The sequence below is a fragment of the Gadus morhua genome, chromosome 10 (assembly GCF_902167405.1).
Source record: "Gadus morhua chromosome 10, gadMor3.0, whole genome shotgun sequence".
Classification (NCBI taxonomy): Eukaryota; Metazoa; Chordata; class Actinopteri; order Gadiformes; family Gadidae; genus Gadus; species Gadus morhua.
This window is the reverse complement of record NC_044057.1, coordinates 10,741,209-10,765,638: the sequence shown is the minus strand read 5'-3', so window position 1 is coordinate 10,765,638 and position 24,430 is coordinate 10,741,209. Positions and strand designations below refer to the sequence as shown.

Below are 24,430 nucleotides of genomic sequence, written 5' to 3'. Positions count from 1 at the left end.
TAGACTGACTTCTCGCTACTCCTACCAAAGTCAAATCCTTTGTATCCACAGGTTCAGGGTAGCGTTTTGAACACATGCTTCGCGTTGTGCCGGCGAAACGCACATTTCTTGTCGCGTTGTGCCGGCGAAATGCACACTTCTTGGACCCCTGCATAACTGCTTGCAGTTCTAGTTCCTATTATTCTTACCTCCCTAAAAGTGGTACTACAGCCCAAACCGTAAATGGTGCCGACAAGCCAATTGCATGACTAGATCCAGATCTCTTCGGACTACGCAGACGACAAAATCCAGACACGCCGGTCCCTAGGTGGCGCTATACCAAGGAATACGCGTTTGGGGCTATAACTCCCACACCGAACCTCTCAGAGTCCAAAAACTTGTACACACAGATGCACTGGAGTCTGCTGCATCTTTTGGCCTAGGCCACGCCCATTTGCGTCTAGGAATATTTTTCGCAAAATCGCGAAAACCGCAAAACTGTTTTCTCCCTACTCCTCCCACATTTCTTGACCAATCGACACCAAACTTTGCACACGACATCTTCAGACGCACACGCAAAGAATGCATGAAACACTTTCTTGATGCGACCTTTGACGACGAAACGGAAGCGTTTTGAATATTGGTTTATTAGCTAAATTAGACGTGGAATATCAAAAATCCAAAGAAATCCAAAATTAGACATCGGATCGAGTCCAAATTGTACACACATGTTGGTGTTAACCTTATTGTCGTTCGATAAGAAAATCGGAAAAATTCGACATTAGGGGGTGCAATAAACGAGGAAATTGTATATCTTCTACAAAATTTCGCCGCGAAAACGCTAAACTGACTTCTCGCTACTCCTACCACAGTCAAATGCTTTGTATCCACAGGTTCAGGGTAGCGTTTTGAACACATGCTTCGCGTTGTGCCGGCGAAACGCACATTTCTTGTCGCGTTGTGCCGGCGAAATGCACACTTCTTGGACCCCTGCATAACTGCTTGCAGTTCTAGTTTTACTTTACATTTAATTCTTCATAATTCAGGCATTACAGAACTTTCATGGTCATAAATAAAAAATACGAACTGCAGTTTAATTTCTTTGTTTGTTCTTGAATTGACGTAGAATGGAGAAAAGGCTCATGGGATTGGGAAATGCGAATTATGTCTTCGAGCGCGCCTATCGCATGATTTTAGACTCTACGATTTTGGTTGAGTAAGTGGGGATTTTTTCAGTCGCAATTGGTTTGCACATTTTTAAAACTGGTGGGGACAAAATTCGTATTTCAAATAGTGGGGGGGACATGTCCCCCCCGTAATCGACGCCTATGGGAACACCCCTCTGGAGTGAAAATCACGTCACTCAGCCAGCCTAATGGTGTGTTCCTGAATCCTCGTACGCCAGCCTTCCGAGTTGCAGAGTATGCGTTCCTGTTCGTCGTTGTGATTGTGTCATGAAATTGGCTAGTCGTTGTTTATTGTTAGCTACATTAGCCTCTTTAGCAAACCAGCCCGAAAACAAACAACACAATTTTACATTGTATTGCACGCACAGCAAACCCATGCAATGTTTAAATTGGTTAACGGAATAAACTAGCAATGTAATCAAGTGTGTAAGAGCATTTAAAATCGACATTAAAATGACCTACGTGGTACAAATACAAAAAGAAAAGCGCAGCCATTTTGTTGAGAGCGTCACCACTGTTCTTTTGATCAACTCCGACTTCCGAAAGATGAAGACAAAAAGGGGGCGTGCCTTCGAGAAATGCCGCAAGAAAGCTTGGAGCTCTTCCGACTTTCGACTCGGAAGTCTGGCGTTCGAGGATTCAGGAACACACCATTACCCTAACCCAAACCTGTTCACACAACACCGAAGAGCTTTTATGATACCTCTACATCCCTAACGACCATTAGTCGGGTAACGTGCATAGTGAACTGACTAAAGTGATCGAGTACCTCCGTAAGCTGGGCTGTAAGAGGCTGGCCCCAGGACACCGGTTACATCACTTAAGCCAACAGCGGAAAGGAAGGGCCATGAATAAATACATACCCAAAACGGATCTGATCCGTCCAGACTGCAGAACTTGTCAAACCCCATGAGCGCCATAACAGTTCCAGGCACTTCTCCTTGGATGTTATGAAAATACCCAGTATGGATTTCCTAAAGTCGTGAGTTTCACGTCAACCAATCAGGTGTCACCAAGAAACAGACACGCCCACTGGCAAATCAACCGGGCCATATTTATCTTCCTCTTCTTCTTCCAAGTGCTTCAATGGCAAATTAACAACGAAGCGAGAACCACCGCCACCTACTGCGCGATATTTGTGAGGCTGGCATTGCCTTTATTTATATTGTATTGACAGTATTGGGCTCTTACTAGGGATGTCCGATATTGGCTTTTTTGCCGATATCCGATATGCGATATTGTCCAACTCTAAATTTTCGATTCCGATATCAGCCGATACCGATGTCGATATTTGGGTTATTTCTTTTTCCTCAAACCTAATTTAGGTAACATTACATATCTCCTGTTGTGGAATTAACACAACATGCTTAATGTTATTGTGATGCCCCACTGGATGCATTCTTGAATGCAACAAGGCTTTCCAAATGTTAACATTGTCTGTGCAAAATAAGAAAAATACTTCAACTTAATTTAAGGGAAAAGTGCCATGTTTATTTTTATTTTTTTAATGGTCTCAGACAACAGTTTGGATTACACTCTCCCTGAGATAATCTTGACAATGCCCACAACAAATAGGGCAAACTTGACTTCACAAATGATAAAACATTGTACCTGAACAACTATGTGCAACATAGCAGTATGTTTCTTTAACTAAAACTCAATAACCTTAATTGAATAAATGCACAAATATGAGTCAATCACAATGTGCACTGTACTGCACAATTTTGAAAACATTTATTTGAGCTATAAAAAAAAAAAAAAAAAAAAAATCGGTTTTAAGGCAAAAAAAATCCGATACCGATATTGACCGATATTACATTTTTATGCTAATATCGGGCCGATAATATCGGTGGGCCGATCATATCGGACATCTCTAGCTCTTACATAATAATGCATGCCGTATTGAGTGCCCAAGAGAGTTTAAGTTCTTTAAAATCCTAAATCAGAATCAGAATCAGAAAGGATTTAATTGCCAAGAAGGGTTTTACACCAACCAGGAATTTGGCTGTAAGGTGCATAGCCTACATTAAGACAATAACAATGAACAATGAACAAACAGAGATATATCTCTGAGAAAATCAACGTCAATATCACTTAACCTATGCTCAAAAAAAGTTTGTTTGTTTTGTAATCTCTTGCATGAGATAAGCTGTTATGTTGTTATGGTATGTTGTTGTATGTGGCAATTTCGAACACAACAATGTCTCCGTTGATTAATTACTAAACAATAAATAGAAAACACCACTACCAACATAATAACTAATAATCCAAAACCCTATCGATGCGCATGGGTTTTGGACAAAACATTTTGGGCCCCCTCCGAGAGAGTTAACAATGACTAGCCAATGAGAAACGGGAACACAATAAGTGCTGCAACCCAGGAAATTACGTCACGTTCTCGTTAAAGCAGGGGGGTATACCACGAACCTCGCTGAACATACCCAGGCTTTCTTGGGAAAACCTGTCTCGACAGAGCCGCAACTCGCAATCAGAGTTAAATGGTACCACGACGCTCACTTTAGATTCAATTATTTGAACCAGGTTTTCCGCTTTAGGTTCAATGCGCGTTCACATAAAAGGGGCGTTTATCGCGTCGTTTGACTCACCCTTACGCAAAATGAATCGAGCGAGAGCGGTGTATTTCACCCAAGGCGAGCAGTGAATTATTATGAACTCCTACGAGGAATTCAAAGTTCAAATCACAGCCAAGGGGAACACGGTTGCCCATAATATGGCTAGGATGGCGTGCTGGCAAAAAATAGCAGACCGTGTTAATTTGTAAGTGAAATGATTCTGCATATTGTCTAAAAAATATCATGTATTATCATGCGTTTTACCCCCATATGTGGTTCCAGCACGCTCCTACGAACATGGGGCCATGTAAAAAATAAATATAAAAATATTATTTAATGTGCTAAATTGTAAGCATCCATTTGAATAATTTCAGGTGAATCTAGCCTACGATATGCAATGGCCTAGGCTCCAACCTTTAATCTCATGTTGATTACCTATAGCAAATAAAAGAAAACCCAAATTAATACCGCTCCACCGCCCTTCACCACTTCGGAGGAGCTGGCTCTCGCCATCGCCAATATCGAAGGTCGGCCGATGATGGTGGAAGGGGGGATGTCCTCTGACCCCACTGCCTCGATATCCAAGGCGTTTGTAATGAGTATTCATGTATTGGCAATGGACATAAATAATTGTCTTGCTAATCAAATGTGAAATGATTGAGGGTAAAATAATTGTGTCATTTTTAGTTGAAGGTAGGCCTAACATTATTTTGGAGGAGCCGCCGACAATCAATCTCCAATCAGTGGTAGGCTATATAACTATCAAAGCAAAGTATGACGTATTCTTCTAAACAACATGGTCTCACAGGAAATGTTGAATTTTTGAAAAGGTTTCCCTGATTCTTGCAGGAGACTCTGTCGCCCTGTGACTCCAGCGTGACTATGGAGGTGATTTTCTTTAACAATTCTCACAGCTATAATATGAATTTGTAGAATAAAAAATGCCTAGGCCTACATAGCGGTTATATAAGGGATAATGGACAACATGGCACTTGACTATACGTTGAACGTGCGGGGCCACCATCGAACTTGAAACACAGACACACTGCGCAACAGTTAGGTGCACAGCTTCTTTGTGTAGCATTGCCTACATACGGTCCAACAAGGAAGATCAAATAACGAATACCCTCTGATGAGAATATGTATCTCTCATAAGAATATCGTCAGACAATGCCAAGGGATCGGTTCTGTCCCAAAAAACCCTCTGTCGCCGGAGAGACGCCTGTACGATAAGTGCGCCGTGGTCCTCGGGCAGGGGCGGACTGGCCATCGGGAGGTTCGGGAGATTTCCCGAACGGCCGGACGATTTCAGGCCGAGCCGGCCGGCCGTAATTCTTTTAGATTGTTTTTATATTTTTTATTATTATATATATATATTTTTTTTTTTTGTAAAAGATGTAAATAAAAAGGAAAAAGTTGAGTAAGCCGTGATTTGGGGTGGCCTGCTGCCGGATATTTTCTTACAGCGCGAAACGGAGCTCTTTCCTGACGGTGAAACGGGGCCGATGCGATGTCTATGGGCCGATGTATTACTGTCAATTTAGAGGGGGGAGCACCCCCACAGTGTATGGGGGCAAAGCGAGTGGCCAAAGCGAACGGCCGAACGGCCCCTCCCAACATGGACTGCTCCGCGGTCTGTCATTTCTGATTGGCTCAGCCTGACACACGGCCGGGTCACTTACCCGGTACTTCTCGTTGATCTCACTGAAGTTACACAGAAATACGAAAATGTCAAAAAGGAAAAAATGTGGTGGAGAGGCAAAAGAATTGGGTGGCGCTCAGAAGTTGAGGTTGAAAAGGAAAAAAATGTTAGAGCAAGACGCAGCCAAATGTGCTAAATTAACCGACCTTTTCCATGGAAAAGCCAAGGTTGACGGCGACGCCCCGGTCAGCGAGACCAATGGTTAGGCGGGAACAGGACACAGCAGCATAGCTATGACAGGTGCACTAGCGAGCATGTTTGGCAATATAATAATGACTTAAACTAATTATGGAAGTACCAGAGACGTCGGAGAACAATTCATAATATTGTAATGCCCACGGAAGAGGCAGTGAATGAAGTATTGATTAGAGAGCGATTTATTAGATACCACCGCTAATAAACCATTGGAACACTTCAACACCGGTAACCACAGCAACGCACAACAAACCCCGGCCCGCCCCCATCTCCCAAACCCTGTGTATGTGTATTAAAATAAAAATTCCACTAAAATAATTGTACCTTGCACTATTTAGATCATTTTCAGCCTTGATTTACCTTTCTAGGCACATGCAATTTCTAATATTTTGTACATGGACAAGATTGCTTATAAAATATTTCCCAGTGATCTTCACTACTAGTTTTTATTATTTTACACCGTGGCAAAATTCAACGCGCGCTATTCCCGCGGTCTCATAAAAGGCCTCTCCAGCCCAAAGTCCCGGGCCAAATTTTTGGGCCAGTCCATCCCTGTCCACGGGAACACCCAAAAATGGTGACGCCATTGTCGGAGGATGGATTGGGAAGCTGCGCACGCCGATTTAAGTAGCCGATCTCCGGCTAGACTAAGCTGAAAAGCTGCTCCCGACCTTTGGTTGCGAGCATAAGTCACCATGGTGATACAGCGACGCTTAAAGAGATCGACTTTCGTGGTACAGCTAACCCAGGCTTTCAGCTCAACATACCTCGCTAACCCTCTAATCGAGCTTCGTAGTACAGGCCCCAGGTCAGATGTACCGGCATACCATACAAATGGATAGCACCAGGGGCGTTGCCAGGGCAGCTCGGGCCAGTCTTTTATTTGGGGTGGCACTTGATTGTCAAAAACGTCAATTTTAAAACTCACGCACCGCATTCTTATGGACACTAATAACGTCTTATTGATAATCCCATGTTATAGAGGGATTATCAGTCTATGTCACTCTACGTCACTCCCCGCTTTACGCGCATGTCGTTGGCAGAAAGACGAGAGGGACAAAAGCTGCAATCATGTCTTGTTGTGCGGTTGGTTGCACAAACCCTTTTAATAAGACTGATTATCCTATTTATTCTACTTCTTGCTTGCCAACATAATGAAACAATTCAAATACTTTAATAATTATGCTTTTCTTATTCGTATTGCATACTTATTAATTGGCTCTGTTTGAGTTAATCTCCCTCAAAAAGTAGTCCCCTTTAATTACGATCGATCAAACATGTTTTTGACTTCTCGAAGGGCATTATCTCGCTTACACCATGGTCACTTGCCAAGGAAAATAAATTAAGATCATTCATTTATATTTTCATGCGTTTTACAATCCAAATGTAAAGTTTTTCACATAAATTGGACGGACCATAGCTACGACTTGGCAACAGGAGATATTCTAGTCCGCTGAACTATGAGCCAGAGAGCCAACGTTATGGATTGTACATATTTATAATTCGAAATTCGCCCCAGCCTTTATACTACAGATACTCTAGGTATATAGCATGGTATCTCAACGTGGGCGTTCGCACAACCTAGGGGGGCGCTGGAAACGTGTTTCCATTTTTTGGGGGGGATTTTAAACTACCTGAAATAAATAGCCTATTTTCATTAATTGGTTTCTAACCCCTCTCGTCTCAGCTACTTTTTACTGTCTATGCGCAGTGGAACAGTGATAATACAGCGCGGTTCGGTCCTGCACACGCCCGCACTCCCGTTACATCAGCTATCGTCATGATCTCTATAGCAACGCTGATAAACATGACCCAAGTATCTGGGTTAACATTTCAATAACCAACACAACACAATCCAACTTTGTTGGATTTATTAAGTAAAGTGGCAACGGTTATACAGAGTCATAAAGCGTGAGAGATCGAATATGTCCAAGTCCCTAATCAGCGCTGATGGTTCGTCCAGAGCTTCGCCTCCGTGGAAGGTCTGCTTCAGAAGAAGATCCAGAGTCCCTGTGTAATACATTCTTATGCTGTATCCTCCTCTCGATGAGGTGTGTGCATTTGAGGTGTGTGTGGTTCTGTGTGTTTTTGCTTGACCTTGGCTCCCAGGCCCTAGTATATGCATGTGTATCTTCTTGTGTTCTTCCTAACGGGGGAGAGCTTCAAAGTGTCTCCTGTGTGATAAATTAATGTGGCTCTCCCGTTCTTGAGGATGACTGGTGCATTCATTCATAAATTAATGTGGCTCTCCCGTTCTTGAGGATGACTGGTGCATTGTCTGAGTGTCTACCATTTGCCTGCTTGGGAAATGGGGCCTTGGCTCTGGCCTTGACCTGACTATATTATCATGTTTGTGTTATGTGTTAAAAGTTGACTATATTGTAATGTGACTGCCATGTGATGTGCTCATCAGGCTAGGGTAGGAGTTAGCTATATTTGTAATGTACATGTGATGTACTCAGCAGGTTATTCTCTCTCTCTCTCTCTCTCTCTCTCTCTCAGTTTAATTGGGTTTATTACAATGATGGACAGTGCTGTTAGCCAATCAGAGGTGAGACATGAACATGAATATATATTTTTTGCACCAAAACCGACTCAGAGGGCATTCATTGCTATTAGTGATCAACACAAAATAAATGAAAATCGATGCATTGACAACTTTAAGCAATATAACATGTGGGGGAGCGGGGGGGCGCCAGAGGATCAGGGTAAGGTCAGGGGGGCGTTTGCTCAGAAAAGGTTGAGAACCACTGGTCTATAGCATATAACCGCGTTGTCTGATTACCGTTTGACCAAGTGTGTCGCCTATTTTCACCGCCGCAAGACGCAGCTGTAGTCCCGGCTGTGTAGAGAAGATCACATTTTAGGTATTTCAATTGCAGCTTTAAATTATTTGCAATGGTTAAGCTACTTGTTTCGTTTTTGTTTTTTTTAAACCGTTACAGGCAGTGGTGTAGTCCAGGGTATACGCGGGTATACGGCGTATACCCACTTATTTTTCAGTCAGCATTGCGTATACCCACTTCTACTTCTACCCCCCCAGATGCGCACCATTCAGTAGTATCTGCAAGCGAAATCGCGCACTTTTCCCCGGTGAAGCCATGACCCACGCTACTCTGCCACTTATTGGCTAATACTCGCTGCCTTTACTGATTAGATTGGTTAACTGTAGGCATGACGACGAATGAGCCAATCGGAGGGAGAGAAAGGCGGGTCATGCCAAAGTAAATATCGCGAAAGACTAATTTACTTTCACAAGTTCACTTTAAATGATTTTCTATAATAATCCGGTAAAATGAAGCGAACCAAAATCAGCCAGCAACTCAGCAGTTAATGTTAGCGATCGTACACCGGTACAGTTGCCGTCGACGCCCGCTCTGCCCCCCGCCCCCGTCGGAGAGGAGGCTGTTTGAGACCTGGTTGAAGAGCCATCGTGCTGCCTCTTCTGTGCGTTCTAGACAGTGCAGTGTGAAAACTCCTGCAGAAAGCAAGTCTGTCTGGAATTTACTGTAGTATGATCATGGTTAGAAACCCAGTACTGGGCTCAGAGAGCATATCGATGTGTTGTAAATGCAATTTTTATTTTTTCTTTGTAAACTAAATATTGTTGTTGTTACATATTGTTTTGTTGAATAATTTGAATGATGATGTTCAATCATCATATGATATTTATATATATATTGATATTATACATATCTAACGAGATGATTGTTGTGGAAGAGAAATAATCTAATGTTTAATCTAAGGTATGAATAAGGATGCATTGTCAAAAGTAGTATGTTATTTAAATAAATGTTCAAAAAGTTACTGAAACACCATGTTTACCTCATCTATATTTTACATTCATGCTGGCTGCCTGTGTGACCAGTAATACCTACGAACTGCTCCTGATCAAGTCATGTTAATTTCATAATAGTCGCACACTCTGGCCCATGCTATGTGTTCTGAATCAGCTGTTCAAAGACACCGTTTACAAAAGAAATTACTGATTTGCCATGTGAGAGAATAAGTGTCATTCCAGGAATAAGGAATAGTTGTCTCTCACTAGTCTGTGGGCCAGTATTTGTTTAGTCATTTTATAATCCTTCCTCCCTGAGATCAAGCAGCAGAAATTATGTGCCAATGTAAGTCAACTAAAAAGAGTAGTCTCAAATATCACTGTTTCTAAAAAAGGGTGTTTTTCTGGGCTGCGTTAAAAAAAGGGCAAACATTTAGAGTATACCCACTTCTCCAGGGACCACTACACCACTGGTTACAGGCCTTGGTTCGACGTGATTTAAATTGTGAGACGCATATTTATTTTTGTAAGGAAAATGTGTTTTGAACGTTTGCAAAAATAAATAATGAATACTCTGATAACTCTGACTGTTTTGATGGAGAATAAGCATTACATGTTAGGTTGGTATTATTGCCATTCATCATTAGGCCTATTCCTGCTGCAGATGCGTTGCATTCTAAAAATAGATTTGATTAAACGAGTACTCGATTGATCCTCAAGGAATTCCTTCGATCACTCGAGTTTGGAATTTACTACTCGTGCCCATCCCTATATTTTACCCATTGTTGTTATTCTGATATTGAGACAAATCATGATCACTGTCCTTTAGTGTCCATTTTTGGTGAGTCTCAATGTCTACTTCATATGCATGCAGTTAGAAATATGGGACAGTTGCTTCATTTTGTTTATATGCTACAGGCCGAAAGACTAAATGAATATGTAACTTACTTGCTCCACTGACTAAGACAAATGGTATGACCTATATCATGCTATCTTTAAAACACAAATAATGCAGTAGTCAAATAATATCTGCAAAATAAATAATAAACAAAAATCTCTTTGAAATTAAATATATATACTACATATTTAAACATCCATGTCAGTATTTACATTTTGAACTAAGGGAATCAAAGGCTACAGGCTCTCCTGATTAACTTTATTACAAAATAATATTTTCAGTTCTAGATTTCTTTTAGACCCAAGTAGAAACAATAATATAATAAAAATGAAATAATTATTTCATTTTTTTTTTTGTTATATTAACTAAAAAGTAATAAAGTTTCGATGTTGATCCTGATGTTATCCTCTACAGTTAAATAACTGTGATGTTAATATTTGTGGCCCTTCTTTGGACCTTGGGTGATGTCTGGCCACATTTGTTATTCATTTATTAGATTATATGTATTTTTCGAACTTAGCATGGACTGCAAGGTGCATTCCATTTTCCATGAAAGCAATACTGGGTGCTCCCAGACATGGTGTAATCACATGTCAGTCATGGCCTAATCACAAATATGTGCAAAACAACCGTGAGCACAAGTTCTCAAGGTTGTTGTGCTTACTTTAGAATTATATAAGTAAAAAAGTATTTTGCAGTAAAACAACTCTTAAAGAGTATAATTTATCCAAAAAGTTACTCAAGGAAATGTAACAGAGTAATTGTCACTAGTTACTATTACTCTGCACCTAGCAAGCGATTTAACATAGGTAACAGTTAAAAATTGTTAACCAGCTTAACTTGATATATTGACATCTATTAGTCAGTCATCTTTTAGCTAAACAACATGCAACAACATTACTCAACTTACATGGTTTGTTCGGAGAAAACAAGGTAAAGTTTTTTGCCTCTTGGCTGCTAGTTTGCTGAACATGCTTGAAATAGATCTGAATCTATTGAAATTACAACACGATAGCGGTGTGTGCCACCTGGCTCCGCCTGCTCATGGTTCGTTCAAAGGCGGCTCGGAAAAACGTTTTTCCACGTGTTAAAAATGAATTGAATGGTTGTAATGGCTGTAAAAAATGCGGGGGACAGAGGGCACTGATCAGGAAGTGCGGGGGACATGTCCCCCGTTTACCCCGCGTCCGCTACGCCCATGCATGCATGTAAAAACCTTTAACCGATCTACATTACACAAAAATCGGCAAGTGAACGGACAAGCGAAATCTGATAAGCTGTATGCATGTAATATTGCAGTTGTCCAATTTAGGAGCATAATCGAACTATGGCTTTAATTCGATTAAGCTGTGCATGTAAACGTAGCTACTGATTGATCCACAATTCTCCAGGCTAATAAGCCTTTTTAAAACTAACAATTGGATTACTTGGCAGGGAATTAATGCTTATATTCAACCTGGAGTCCCTAGAAAATGGAACATATGGATATCATTGTCCCATTTTGTTGAACAAAATGGGACACGGGCCCATTTTGCAGCTCCCCTGCCGTGGACCGGGGCCGGGCTGCCCGCGGTCGGGCTGCGGAGCATGCGGCCGGGCTGCCCGCGGAGCTGACGGCGTGAGTCCGGGAGCTCTGCTCTGGGAGTTTTTGTGGTTGTGCTTATTACAAAGAAATTGCCTGTAAAACATTCAAACGGCATAATGATAATGCGATGGTCATCATCATTTATTTAATTATCATTAACATAGAAAACACTTACATTTGTGGTTTTCGATCCTGTCGCATCTTTTTGCCCGCCATCTTGCCTAGGATTTTTCCTTATTGTTCCATTTTCTCGCAAGGCATTGTGGGAGCAAGTCACAACTATAGCGTTCTAAGTTTCTTTGAGCGTGCCCCATCGAAAATCTCAATGTTGAGGGGATGTCCCCCTTACCCCTTAAGGGCTCTTTATGGTCCCACGTTCCCGCAACGCCATGAGCACGCAGGCGGTTCGAAGCAGTCGTGAACGTTTATGGTTTTTGTGGCGTTTGCGGTTGGGATTGAACCATCTCTCTGACAGCCTCTGAACGTGAAGACGTTCCATCAAAATAATTTCCCCCCCGGCGGCACTATTTTGCATGGACACCGCTGCTGCTTCCCGGGGTTAGCCCCGCCCTAGAAGATTGTGTTTGGTTTAAAGAAATAAAAACAGGCCAACCCAGTTTCCCCCCGGATAGACGGCTCTAAATAGCGTGGTTCCAGACCATTCTACTTGCTGTAGTTTGGTCTGGCTTTGTTAGACTAGGGGTCTATAACCCCCTTGGGTTGCGGGAACTTGGAACCATAAATAGCCCTTTACCCTACCTTAAAAAGGCTTGCGGGACATGGCTCCACTGAGGCCACGTTTATACATAGCAGGGTATTTAGAGAAACAAATACTTCCCCCCCTCCGTTTTCAAAAAAGTTGTCATTTACATCAACCCGCTTAAATACGCCTTCAAGCACCATTATGACTATGCCAAACCTAAGGGCGGCAGTGTAGGGAGAAGGATAAAGCCATGCAAGCCAATTAGAATCCTTAGAATCAACAGCAACGAATAACACAAGCGACTTCCTGTTCCTATCTAAACAACCAATATGGAGCATGATTGCCAAACAAACTGTAAACATAGGACGTTAAGCATTTTCTGGCGCATAATGTGACGCATGAGAACCTAAAATCCTGTTTCTCCCAGTTGACACGACAACACATAACCAGCATTATCAGAAATCTCCACTTTTGCCAGAGTTTTTAGAAATATTTGTTTTCTGTGATAAAAACAGGGTTTTCGTGTAAATGAGAGGCCAAACAGCGTGGAAATATCTGCGTTTTCCCTTTGTGTAAACGGGGCCTGAGCTTGAACGCGCAACAGCAAGGGGTAGGGCTGAGATTTTGCATGGAGCAAAGAAACAGGATTCAACCCATACTTCAACCCACAATCAATGTAAAAAATAAACATCATACAAACAAGAACCAGTGATCAGGTTGCTTCTGTTTATCTGTTTTTTCAAAAGAAAAAGGATGCGACGAAGGCTCAGATTAAAAAAGATCGAACTACACAATTAAAATGTTCGATTTTTGTGAACAGATACAGTACATTGACGTTTTAAAAATAGGTTGAATATACATGAATGTATAACAAGTTAATTTCGAAGTTGCCTGTTTTTTTAAGAAAAGCATTGCACAAATCATACACAATTGGCATAATCTGGAGTGCAATTCACAATAATTTCTTGGACGATTATAGCACTTTGATCACACTGCTCTTCAAAATGGCTTTATATATCAACCAATCAAGATAAATTAAACTGCAACCAACTGATCGATGTTGTGACTGATTTAGAACTGATTCAGTTTTTATCTCCTAGAAGCCCATCGAGGATTCGCTCACACATGTACAGGCACCGTGGGACATGGAAGAAACCTAAAGAAGAGAGGATATTGGTTATTGACAGCATTACAGTTTAAGGTGACCACAGTTTGATCTATGTTTGGAACAACAGAGTGCATGCACAAACCATCAATGTATAAAACATGGTCTAACCATTGCACTAGCGATGCTACATGCTGTCTCTCTGCTATAATATGACAGCTAGTGGACCGGACCACTAGCTCGCATATTATAGCAAAGCACAATGGTGTGAATTAGTTAATTTTGTAATTTTGTCTGCTATCACCAGATGCATTCAAATGAAATTGTATTGCCACCAAATTATTATTTTTGTATTCCTTGTTAAACATATAAACGTTTGATTTTAGTGGTGTTGGAACCCTTGTGTCTATTAACATATATCTGCCCAGTCAGGGACAGAGCCTAATGTGATTTTTTTCTGTCTATCAAAGACACATCAGGCTTCGAACGGTTTGTGAAGCATCCTATCCAAAATGGTTGGATTACAATGGCTCACCACTAACACGTGGCGATGAGGTTTTAGACCTAGTTATCTCACCCGATACCTATACTACCTAGGATTTCCAGGATGTTGTTTCTTGCCCCTGGATGACCGCACGGATACTGTGCTGCAATCGTAGTGTTCATTTTGTCAGCTATTTTAGATTTAGTCTTAGTCTTTAGACGAAAATGCTTATTAGTTTTAGTCACATTTTAGTAATTGTTTTCCTTCGTAGTTTTATTCGACCAAAAGTCCTTACATTTTAGTCCAATTTTAGTCATTACTTTTAGTCAAAATGTTTTCTGTTTTTTAACTAATTCAATTAGGATAACCCCTGATATATGGACACCTGCTAAGTAGTTCCAGTCAAATTGTCTGTTCTGCCTTCAAAACGAGAGCTGGTAAATTTTGAAAAAATTAAACTGCAATCAGAAAACGCTGTTATATGCGATAGACCCTATAGTATCCGTGGTATAAAGGCTGGGACGAATGTTAAATTATAAATATGTATAATTTATGTTGAAAGTATAGACCGTCGCGATTCCCATTGAAACAAATGGCGCAGTGATTCGTCTTCAAAACGAGAGCTGGTCAAATGTAAAAAATGAATTAAACTGTAATCAGACAACGCGGTTATATGCCATAGACCCTAGATTATCTGTGGTGCAAAGGCTGGGACAAATTTTGAATAATAAATATGTACAATGCATAACGTTAGCTCTCTGGCTCATAGCTGAGCGAATGATTGCCGTCATTCTGAAATTGGGTCATCAGAAGCACCTGGCTGGGGTTCAAGCTGCGCACATTCCTCAACCAATTAATTTTGACAGACAGATGAGACGCACAATTGGGGGAAAATATCATACATTTTGGATGTCCACCACACCACTAACATTTTTGTCCTGTCTTGTCTCGCCAACGAAAACTAAACTTCGTTCCCCATAGTTTTTATTATCCAAGATCTATTTTTAGCTCGTCAACGTTTCGTCTTAGTCACGGAAAAAAGGTCTTTGAGAAACATTTGTCATATTTTTCGTTAACAAAATGAACACTGAATCGTACAACCTCGCAAATATTGTAGCCCTGCTAGATAAGTTCCCCCGTTAACTTGATCCTCCAGTCTATTTGACTACGCTGACGGTCTCAGCGATGTCTTATCTGCGGCTGTTTACTGCTGCTCCTCTTATTGTTAAAAAGCTGAGAGACGTAAGAGCAGGCAGGAATACAAACCTGCCATGGTTTATGAATTTGAGACGGGGACTCAAGTTGGACGTAAGTCCCACATAAATACACTATATAGAATAGAGTTTATGTCCCACATAAACAGGCTGAATAGAATAGAGTGTATGTCCCATATAAACAGACTAAATAGAATAGAGTGTATGTCCCACACAAACAGACTAAAAGAATAGGGTGTAGGACTATGTCCCAAATAAATAAACTAAAAAGAATAGAGTCAACTTGAAGTTGCCACTAACGCCTCGCAAACAACAAGAGTAATTACTGTCATTGATAAAATTGTCTTTTGGCAAATCAACGTAGGCTATTTTATTTCCATAAGCCCCCCTCCCGCACCTACTGCAGAGTGTGCTCGCTTGTCAGCCATACTGGGACAGGTAAAGCAAAAATGTAATAGTATTGCATTACTTTGGCTGCAGCTCCTCACAGGCTATTACATTTCTATAGATATTTCTATAGTTTTTGACATTTAGCCTGAATTTTTCATTTTTGTTTCACTTGATACTTGAATCTGACTCGTGCTCAGAGGCTTAAGATTCGTCTTGGGCTCTAACTCGAAGTCTTCGGATTGTAATTATATTTTATGGCTTGTGAATATCTCTGATATGAATTCATCAGGAAAACGACTTTATGGAAATATAAATTAAGACATTACAGATTTAGTTCCACCATCAACCGCATCTTTATTCTAATAGTAGCCCATTCCTGATTGAGTATCTCATATGCTATTACCTTTAAATGGACCTCCTTTGAAATCCAATGCCACCTTCCCTTCTTGTGTTAAATAGCCAAACCATTCACCATTTTCAGGATCGGAGAACTGAAAATAATCAGACAACTTATTACTGAACACGATGATAAAGATAGTTAGAAAAAAATGAAAGACACTGCCTTGTGTATTAGTATCAACCTATAATTCCTGAAATATTTTGGACAGAAATGAACTCACATGGCTAAAGGTGTACTCGTAAACTTCAGTGAATCTGTCAAGGAGAGTTGGTTTCTTGGTGTTGTTGTAAGCCATCAACAAGGCAATAAGAGCCTCGCAGTGAGGCCACCACAGCTTCATACTCCATTCCAGCTGAAAACATAGAAAAAGATCAATACTTGTGTCAATATTAAAGAATATACAAATGTTTCCCTTAGTGTCTGACATGGAGGTAGACCTCGCTCTAGCTTCATGTATACATTTCAGGCAAAAAGAGGGAAATTTGGAAATGATTAGAATGTTTGCCAAATGATATAAAGTATGTTTCATTGAATAACGTTGTATACTAACTATACCGCTTGCATTTTATTTTAGTATTGCTTACATTTCATTATTTTTTCCCCTTTGAAAGTAACCGATTAGTAGGCCATCTACAATTTTTTGCAAATTTCAAAATCACTTAGACAAATAAGATTAAAAAGTAAGGAAACCAATTCAATTCAATTCAAAGTGTTTATTGTCATATGCATAAATGAGACGTTCTCAGTTGTGCAATGAAATTCTTCCTTTGTTTCCACAGACTGAATGCCAAGATTTTTTTTACAAGATAGATAGAACAAATAATACATTTAAGTTTAAATAAATAAATAAATAAATAAATAAAACGGAATGGTGCAAATCCAAGAAAGCCAAAGTGCGTGAGCAAAATGTAAACAGCTGCGGCAGTCCTGAGGTAGAATTCACCTTAACAACAGACTCCTATCTGTTGTTAAGGAGTCTGAGGGCAGTGGGGAAGAAAGAGTTCTTTAGTCTTGAAGTTTTGGACTTCATACTTCTATACCTCCGTCCTGAGGGTAGAAGTGTAAACAGTCCATGCTGGGGGTGGGTGGGGTCCTTGAGTATGGTGGCAGCTCTCCTGTGGACTCTGCAGTGGTAGATGCTCTGCAGAGAGGGCAGTGGGGTTCTGATGATCCTCTCTGCAGTCTTTACCACTCTCTGCAGTCGTCTGCGGTCCAAAGCGGAAGTGCTGCCGTACCAGACGGTGATACAGCCGGTCAAGATGCTCTCAACAATGCAGCTGTAGAAGTTTCTGAGGATCTCAGACGACATGCCAAACTTCCTCAGCCTCCTCAGGAAGTACAGCCGCTGTTGGGATTTCTTAACCAGCTGTGTGGTGTTGAGTGTCCAAGTGAGGTCGTCGCTGATGTGGACGCCGAGGTACTTGAAGCTGCTCACCCTCTCTACTTCAAGCTCCCCGATGAACAGTGGCCGATGAGGACTCCTTTTCTTCCTCAAGTCCACTATCATCTCTTTGGTCTTGTCCTTGTTGAGGGTGAGGTTATTGTCCTCACACCATGACACCAGACTGGCCACCTCCCTCCTGTAGGCCTCTTCGTCCCTGCCCGTGATGCGTCCTATCACTGCGGTGTCGTCCGCAAACTTCAGGATGGTGTTGTCTATGTGGGAGGCGACACAGTCATGAGTGAACAGGGTGTAGAGGATTGGGCTGAGCACGCAGCCCTGTGGCGTGCCAATGTTTGTGATGATGCTGGCTGAAGTCCTATTTCCAATCCTGACAGATTGGGGCCTGCCAGTCAGAAAGTCCTGGAGCCAGTCACAGATGGTGGGGTGCAGACCTAATGTAGACAGTTTGTCTGTGAGTTTGTGGGGGATGACTGTATTGAAGGCGGAGCTGTAATCCACAAAGAGCGTCCTGATGTAGGAGTCTTTATTTTCCAGATGGGAGAGGGAATAGTGGAGAACAGCAGCGACAGCATCAGAGGTGGACCTGTTGGGCCGGTAGGCATATTGCAGGGGGTCCAGGGTGTCTGGTATTCTGCTCTGAATGTGGGTCAGCACCACTCTCTCAAAGCACTTGATAATGATTGGAGTGAGTTCTATTGGTCTGTAGTCATTCAGGCAGCTTGGTGGGCTCTTCTTTGGAACAGGGATGATGGTTGTGGTCTTGAAACAGGAGGGAACTGTGCAAAGGCTGATGGAAAGGTTGAAGATGGATGTGAGAACATCAGCCTGCTCGTTGGCGCATGCTCTGAGAGCTCGCCCAGGGATGTTATCTGGTCCGGCTGCCTTGCGAGGGTTGATGTTCCTCAGGACTCTGTGTACCTGTCCTGATGAGACGGTTGGTGGGGGGGAGAGGGGGAGGGTGCTCCTGGTGTGTGAGGGCCTCCTCTCTGTGGTGGGGCTGGAGGTCTCGAAGCGGGTGTAGAAGGTGTTGAGCTCATCCGGCAAGCTGTCTGTGGAGCTGATGGTGCTGGTGGTGGTCCTGTAGTCAGTGATGTGCGGCAGGCCTTGCCACATCCGCCCGGAGTCAGCAGTGGAATAGCTTCATCCAGCTTCACTCTGTACTGCCTTTTGGCTGCTCTTTTCCAGAGCATACTTCGCAGCTTTGTACTCCGTCTCATTGCCTGATTTAAATGCTATAGAGCGAGCACGCAGCATGTGGCGTACCTGACTGTTAATCCAGGGCTTCTGGTTGGGAAACCTCTTGACTTGTATGGTGGGCACGATGTTGTCAACACAAGTGCTAATATACCCAGTCACATACTCAGCATAGTCCTGTATGCTGACAGAAGAGTCCTCCAGTGTGGCTGCAGCTTTAAACACATCCCAGTCTGTCTGAACAAAACAGTCCTGCAGGATGCTCTCAGTGTCTGGTGTCCAGAGTTTGACTTGTTTAGTCACAAGGTTTGTCTGTTTCAGCCTTTGTGTGTATGCAGGATACAGGAACAAAGAGATGTGGTCTGAGTGCCCGAAGTGGGGGCGGGGTGCGGCCCTGTAGGCACCACGTATGCTGCTGTAAACATGATCCAGTGTGTATCACGGGTGGGAATATCCACATGTTGGAAAAATTTGGGGAATACAGTCTTTAAGTTGCAGTGGTTAAAGTCGCCAGCGGCGATGAACGCAGCATCAGTCTCGTGCGCGCTGATGACGTCATAGAGTTCGCTGAGCGCTGCCGTGGAGTTGGCGCGTGGGGGGATGTAAATAGCAGCCAAAAACACAGCAGTAAATTCCCTTGGTAGATAGTAGGGACGGCATCTCAACAGTAAAAACTCCACATCTGGCGAACAATGCTTATGCACAGTCCGTACATCTCCACACCACGAGTTGTTGATAAACACACACACTCCTCCCCCTTTGACTTTACCGGAGGCTGCAGTCCGGTCTGCTCGGTGTACGGAGTGAGTCTGTAGCTGAAAGGCGCAGTCTGAGACTTTGTCTGAGAGCCAGGTCTAGGTGAAGATTAGAGGGCAACACTCTCTTACTTCCCGATGAGTTGTAATCCTGGCCCTTAGCTCGTCCAGCTTGTTTTCCAGAGACCGCACGTTAGCTAGCAGGAGGCTGGGTAGCGGTGGTCGGCTAGCGCAGGCTTTTAGCCTAGCATGAAGCCCCCCCCTCTTGCCCCGCTTGTGTCGGCGTCTCCGACGCGCTATCTTGGGGTCAGCTAGCTCGCTTGAGCCTGGTGATTCGGGGTCTTCCCGGGATTGATGGTGGTTGTGATGGTGGTTGCCGCGGTAACGGATAATGTTTTGTAGCTCCTGTGGTATGGAGCCACTAAAATCCGAAAGGCTGTGTGCTGTCGATTTCCAGCAATGCCTGTCTGCTGTATTTTAGCAGTGGATGGCATGCAGGGAAAGTAAAAGTAGAAAAAGCAAAATACACACAAAAAAGAAGAAAAACTCGGGATTCAACGGCGGAGCGAACAAACACGTCTGCCTCGGGGGGCGCCATGGTAACTGCGAGTAAGTGCACATAAGGTCTTATTAGTCAGTGTATAATGAGGCCGGAAGGCTGCTAGTTCAATCCCGACTCTTCCTAACTGAGTGTTGTGTGTCCCTGAGCAACACACCTCACCCTAACGGTGGGTGAATGTGTGCATGAACGGTTGAATGTTAGGCAATTATTGAAAAAGGTTTAAGTAAGTAAGTTAAATGTTAATGTAAAAAGATGATTCCATTCTAATCGTTTGTGACCAACATGAGCTTAAGAAACAGACAAAAAAATACCTGTGTAGGACAATGACCATCGACATCCAAGAAGTAGAAGAATCCACCATGCTCTTTATCCCAGCCTCTTTGAAACTGGGGTTCAATGAATTTGCTGATAGCTGCCAACTGAAGTGACTCATCACCATGTGTTCCACAGAACTGCAGCAGGAACCATCCAGCTTCTAAGGCATGTCCTGGGTGCCAGGTAGAAATACATGAAGGATACACATTGTTAGCATCTACAATGGTTCAATGTCCTTTTCATCACACAAACGCCTGTTGTATTCTTGCGAGATCCTGTGATATTCTGTGTCTCTGCCGATCACTCTGGCCTCTGTCGCATTCAAGAGCACATAATTTAAAAGTCCCATGGCATGAAAATTTCACTTTATGAGGTTTTCTAACATTAATGTGAGTTCCCCTAGCCTGTCTATGTTATGGGCCGGCCAAGTCATTCTCATTGGCCGGCCAATGAGAATGAGCTGCGACCGTGAGAGCAACACATACAGTATGTGTGTGAATACACACACCGTAACGCAAGGGGTCATCCCTATGTTCCCCGGGTCCTATGTTCCCCGTTTTTCCCAAAAAGGGTCCTATGTTCCCCTGTAGCCATACATACCGGGGAGCATAGGACCCTTTTTGGGAAAAGCGGGGAACATAGGACCCTTTTCTGGGAAAAGGGTCCTATGTTCCCCGCAATCTATCAATCTTTAAAAATATTTAAACTTTTTACGCGACATTCGCGTGACGACAGCCAGTCGGCGTTCAACAGCGTGGCCACTGAGTGACATGTCTAAAGTAATAGCCAATCAGCGTTCAACCGGCCAACTCAGTGCAGTGCAGTCCAGGGTGAACTGCAGCATGGAGGAGAAAGTGATTGTTGCCGTTTGCGACTCCCGGAGCTCTTTATATAATAGTAGGGCTGTAACGATAAACAAACTCACGAAATTTAAAAAGCATTTTATTTAAACAACACTTATATACCAATTAAATTAAATGTAACATTTAATAACAAATAATTTGGAAACCTGAACAGATTTGAACAGAAAGAATACTATTAAAGTATAGCTAAAATAATATGCTTTTTTTTTTTTCTTTGCTGGTAGGCAAAAAAACCTCAACTGTTTGGTTGGTTTAGTCAAATATCCTTATTAGCGCTTCTTATTAGGCTATGTAGCTTAAATAATGACATAAGCAGGCCGTATAGAATGCAACATGTTTAATAGCCTAACTTTCAATAGATGGGGAAAAACATGAACATGAATGTCGCAATAACGAGGCATAGTGTTACAAGTAGCATATGTGTGTGCGCGAGAATGGCAGTGTGCGTATGCGTGTGTGAGTGACGTCAGCGAGTGAGTGGACGAGCAAGGAGAGCGAGCGGTAGCGCGTGTGTCTAGTGAAGAAGCGAACGAGTCCGGTAGAATAAAGTACCCATCCTGTCAATAATCGGTGGCCGCTTCATTCCAACCTATAAGCAGACAAACTGCCAGTCAAATCACACAAAACAATAGAGACAGGATCACACAGGCAGTTTTTTTCACGCTTGGCCCACTCTGGATAAATGTCGTCATATCGCATATGAGGACTTCGACGGCTGTGGGGAAATGCAATCCTCCGTAGCCACGGAGAGCTGTCATCACAGAGAGGGCATCTCGTCGCATACTTACGGCATCAATAGGAGGGGGCGCTGTCAGCAGACTATTATTTAGACAAATTATTAGCAGATTTCAAGAGACAATTTGACCGGAGAGTTAGAAAGGGCATATCGCGCTTCTGCCTTCTCATACCGCGAGACAGGTTCGTGGCTTAGAGTGTCGCGATTTCGGTTTCGATACGCGTATCGTTACAGCCCTATATAATAGTATAGAATATAATTGTATAATAATATCACAGCCAAAAGCTCTGTGCGCCTCCGGAAGGCCGTAGCGCGGGGAGCTCTCGTAGGGATTGGGCTTCTCGGGGTTTGTTTACCGGCGTATGAATAGACTGCGTCAGGTTCTCCGACGTCTCTCCCTTTTCCACAAAAGGTGAAGACATGCAATGGTAGTTATCTCGGCCGGAATTTGGCAGTAATGGTGGAAAAAGTAACAGACCGGGGAACATAGAACCCTTTTTTTGAAAAAGGGTCCTATGTTCCCCGGTCACATGTATATCAGGGAACATAGGACCCTTTTTAGGAAAAGCACGGAACATAGGACCCTTTTATTAAAAAAGGGTCCTATGTTCCCCAGTCTCATACAAAGAGGGGAAAATAGGACCCGGGGAACATAGGACCCGGAAAACATAGACACAGACCATTCGCGAAAACAGATAGAGTAGTATAATATCTGATATGTATATATTGTATTTAACGTTTTATACTTATATTATACTATAAACCTGGGGCCGTATTCACAAAGGATTTTAGGGCTAAAAGTAGGTCCTAACTGGCGAATTTAGGAGTAACTCCTAAAAATAATGGGCATGTCACTCTTAAATTTAGGACTCCTAACTTTTTTCACTAAGAGCAATTCACAAAGTATTTTAGGTCTAAAAGTAGCACCTAAGTCTAGGAGAGCTTAAAAGTCCTCAAGAGGACTCCTAACTCAGTAAGACCTATTCACAAAGAATCGTAAATGCCTGCGAGACGAAATGTTAGGGTATTAAACTTGTTGTGGAGTTAATCGCAATGCAATAACATCCCCGACTTACAGGAATAATCCGATTAGTCCCGAAATAAAATGTTTGGCCACACTACGTTATTTAGCAACTTTGCAATGCCGACAATTTAAAAATATCGCAACCATCAGTCAGCCGTGCCATAAACTGTCCTTTGGACATTCAACAATTACACAGGATCAAAGCCAACTTCATGGCAATTGCAGGTATGCCCGGTGTGGTCGGTGCTATTGACGGGACGCACATAAAAATAATTGCGCAATCAAAAGACGAGGACGTGTTCGTCAATAGGAAGAAAGTGCATTCCATCAACACGCAGGTTGTTTTTGATGCAAATTTTAACATAGCCTACTGGATGTTGTTGCAAAGTGGCCTGGATCTTCAGCTGCCCATGATTCGCGCATTTTAATGGAGAGCGGTCTGAGGCATCTTTTTGAGATGTACCAGTTGGGTGTCACTTGCTGGGAGACAGTGACTATCCATGCAAGACGTGGCTCTAGCACCCATACCTCAATCCACAACCGGGACCACAGTTAAAGTATAACATGTAAGTGATTACGCGGATTACGCTTAGTCCTATGTGTAAAACACATCGTATTGGCTCTTTGACGCCTTTTATTTGTTGAATCCATATTTATTATTGTTTACTGATTTCTTCCATCTATGCTAGAGCACACAAACATATACACTAAATGTTGTGGAGAGAGGAATTGGGCAGATGAAACGTCGGTTCATGTCCTCCACGGCGAAATACGCCTCACCCCAGAGAGGGCAAGCACAGTCATTACTGTATGTGCCATTCTACACAACCTCTGCAAGCGGAGGAACATTCCACAGCCAGACGAAGATGATGATGATGGCGATCAACATAACAATGAATTCGGCCGTGTGGAACCGAGTGGACTGGCATTTAGGGATCACTTTGAAAACACATTTTAGGTAAACACCTTGGCACAAATCAGTCAACACTTGTGTAGTTCATAACATTTATTTTCTTTTAAATTTTACGTATTTTTATTGTTTGCTTTCTCTCTCTCTTGAACGTGCAGGCTACAACGTCATTATCGTGTTCTGCACAAAATTGTCATCATGCGTGTATTCTGCTAACTGCACTATAAGTACTTAATAGGAATTCATTTCTAGCCTAGGCTATTTCCTTGTTTTTCGGTGATTCAGTGGGCTCGTCTGAACAACCAATCACCGAACTGACTGCTTCTAAACTCGCGCACGAGAATTGACGTAATCCATAGCAACGGCGCGTCACTCTTAGTTCACTCTTTGTGATGTATCCTTAGTAAGAGTAGGTCTCAGCGGCTTTGTGAATAACTTTTAAGAAAAAAATGCTACGTAAAATGTTTTAGCGT

General features: G+C 42.5%; 1 protein-coding gene across 2 annotated transcripts in view; it reads right to left on the bottom strand.

The window, feature by feature from the left end:
• Positions 1-13,303: 13,303 nt before the first annotated feature.
• renbp (renin binding protein) overlaps positions 13,304-24,430 on the bottom strand; it is a 117,187-nt gene continuing 106,060 nt past the window's right edge. For both annotated transcript variants that reach the window (XM_030369214.1, XM_030369215.1), the window contains exons 8-11: positions 20,421-20,596; positions 16,414-16,545; positions 16,197-16,284; positions 13,304-13,756 (exon numbers count right to left, since the gene is read on the bottom strand). In XM_030369214.1, the coding sequence (XP_030225074.1) occupies positions 13,683-13,756; positions 16,197-16,284; positions 16,414-16,545; positions 20,421-20,596 (470 nt within the window). In that variant the 3' untranslated portion in view covers positions 13,304-13,682. The remainder of the gene's footprint in view (positions 13,757-16,196; positions 16,285-16,413; positions 16,546-20,420; positions 20,597-24,430) is intronic.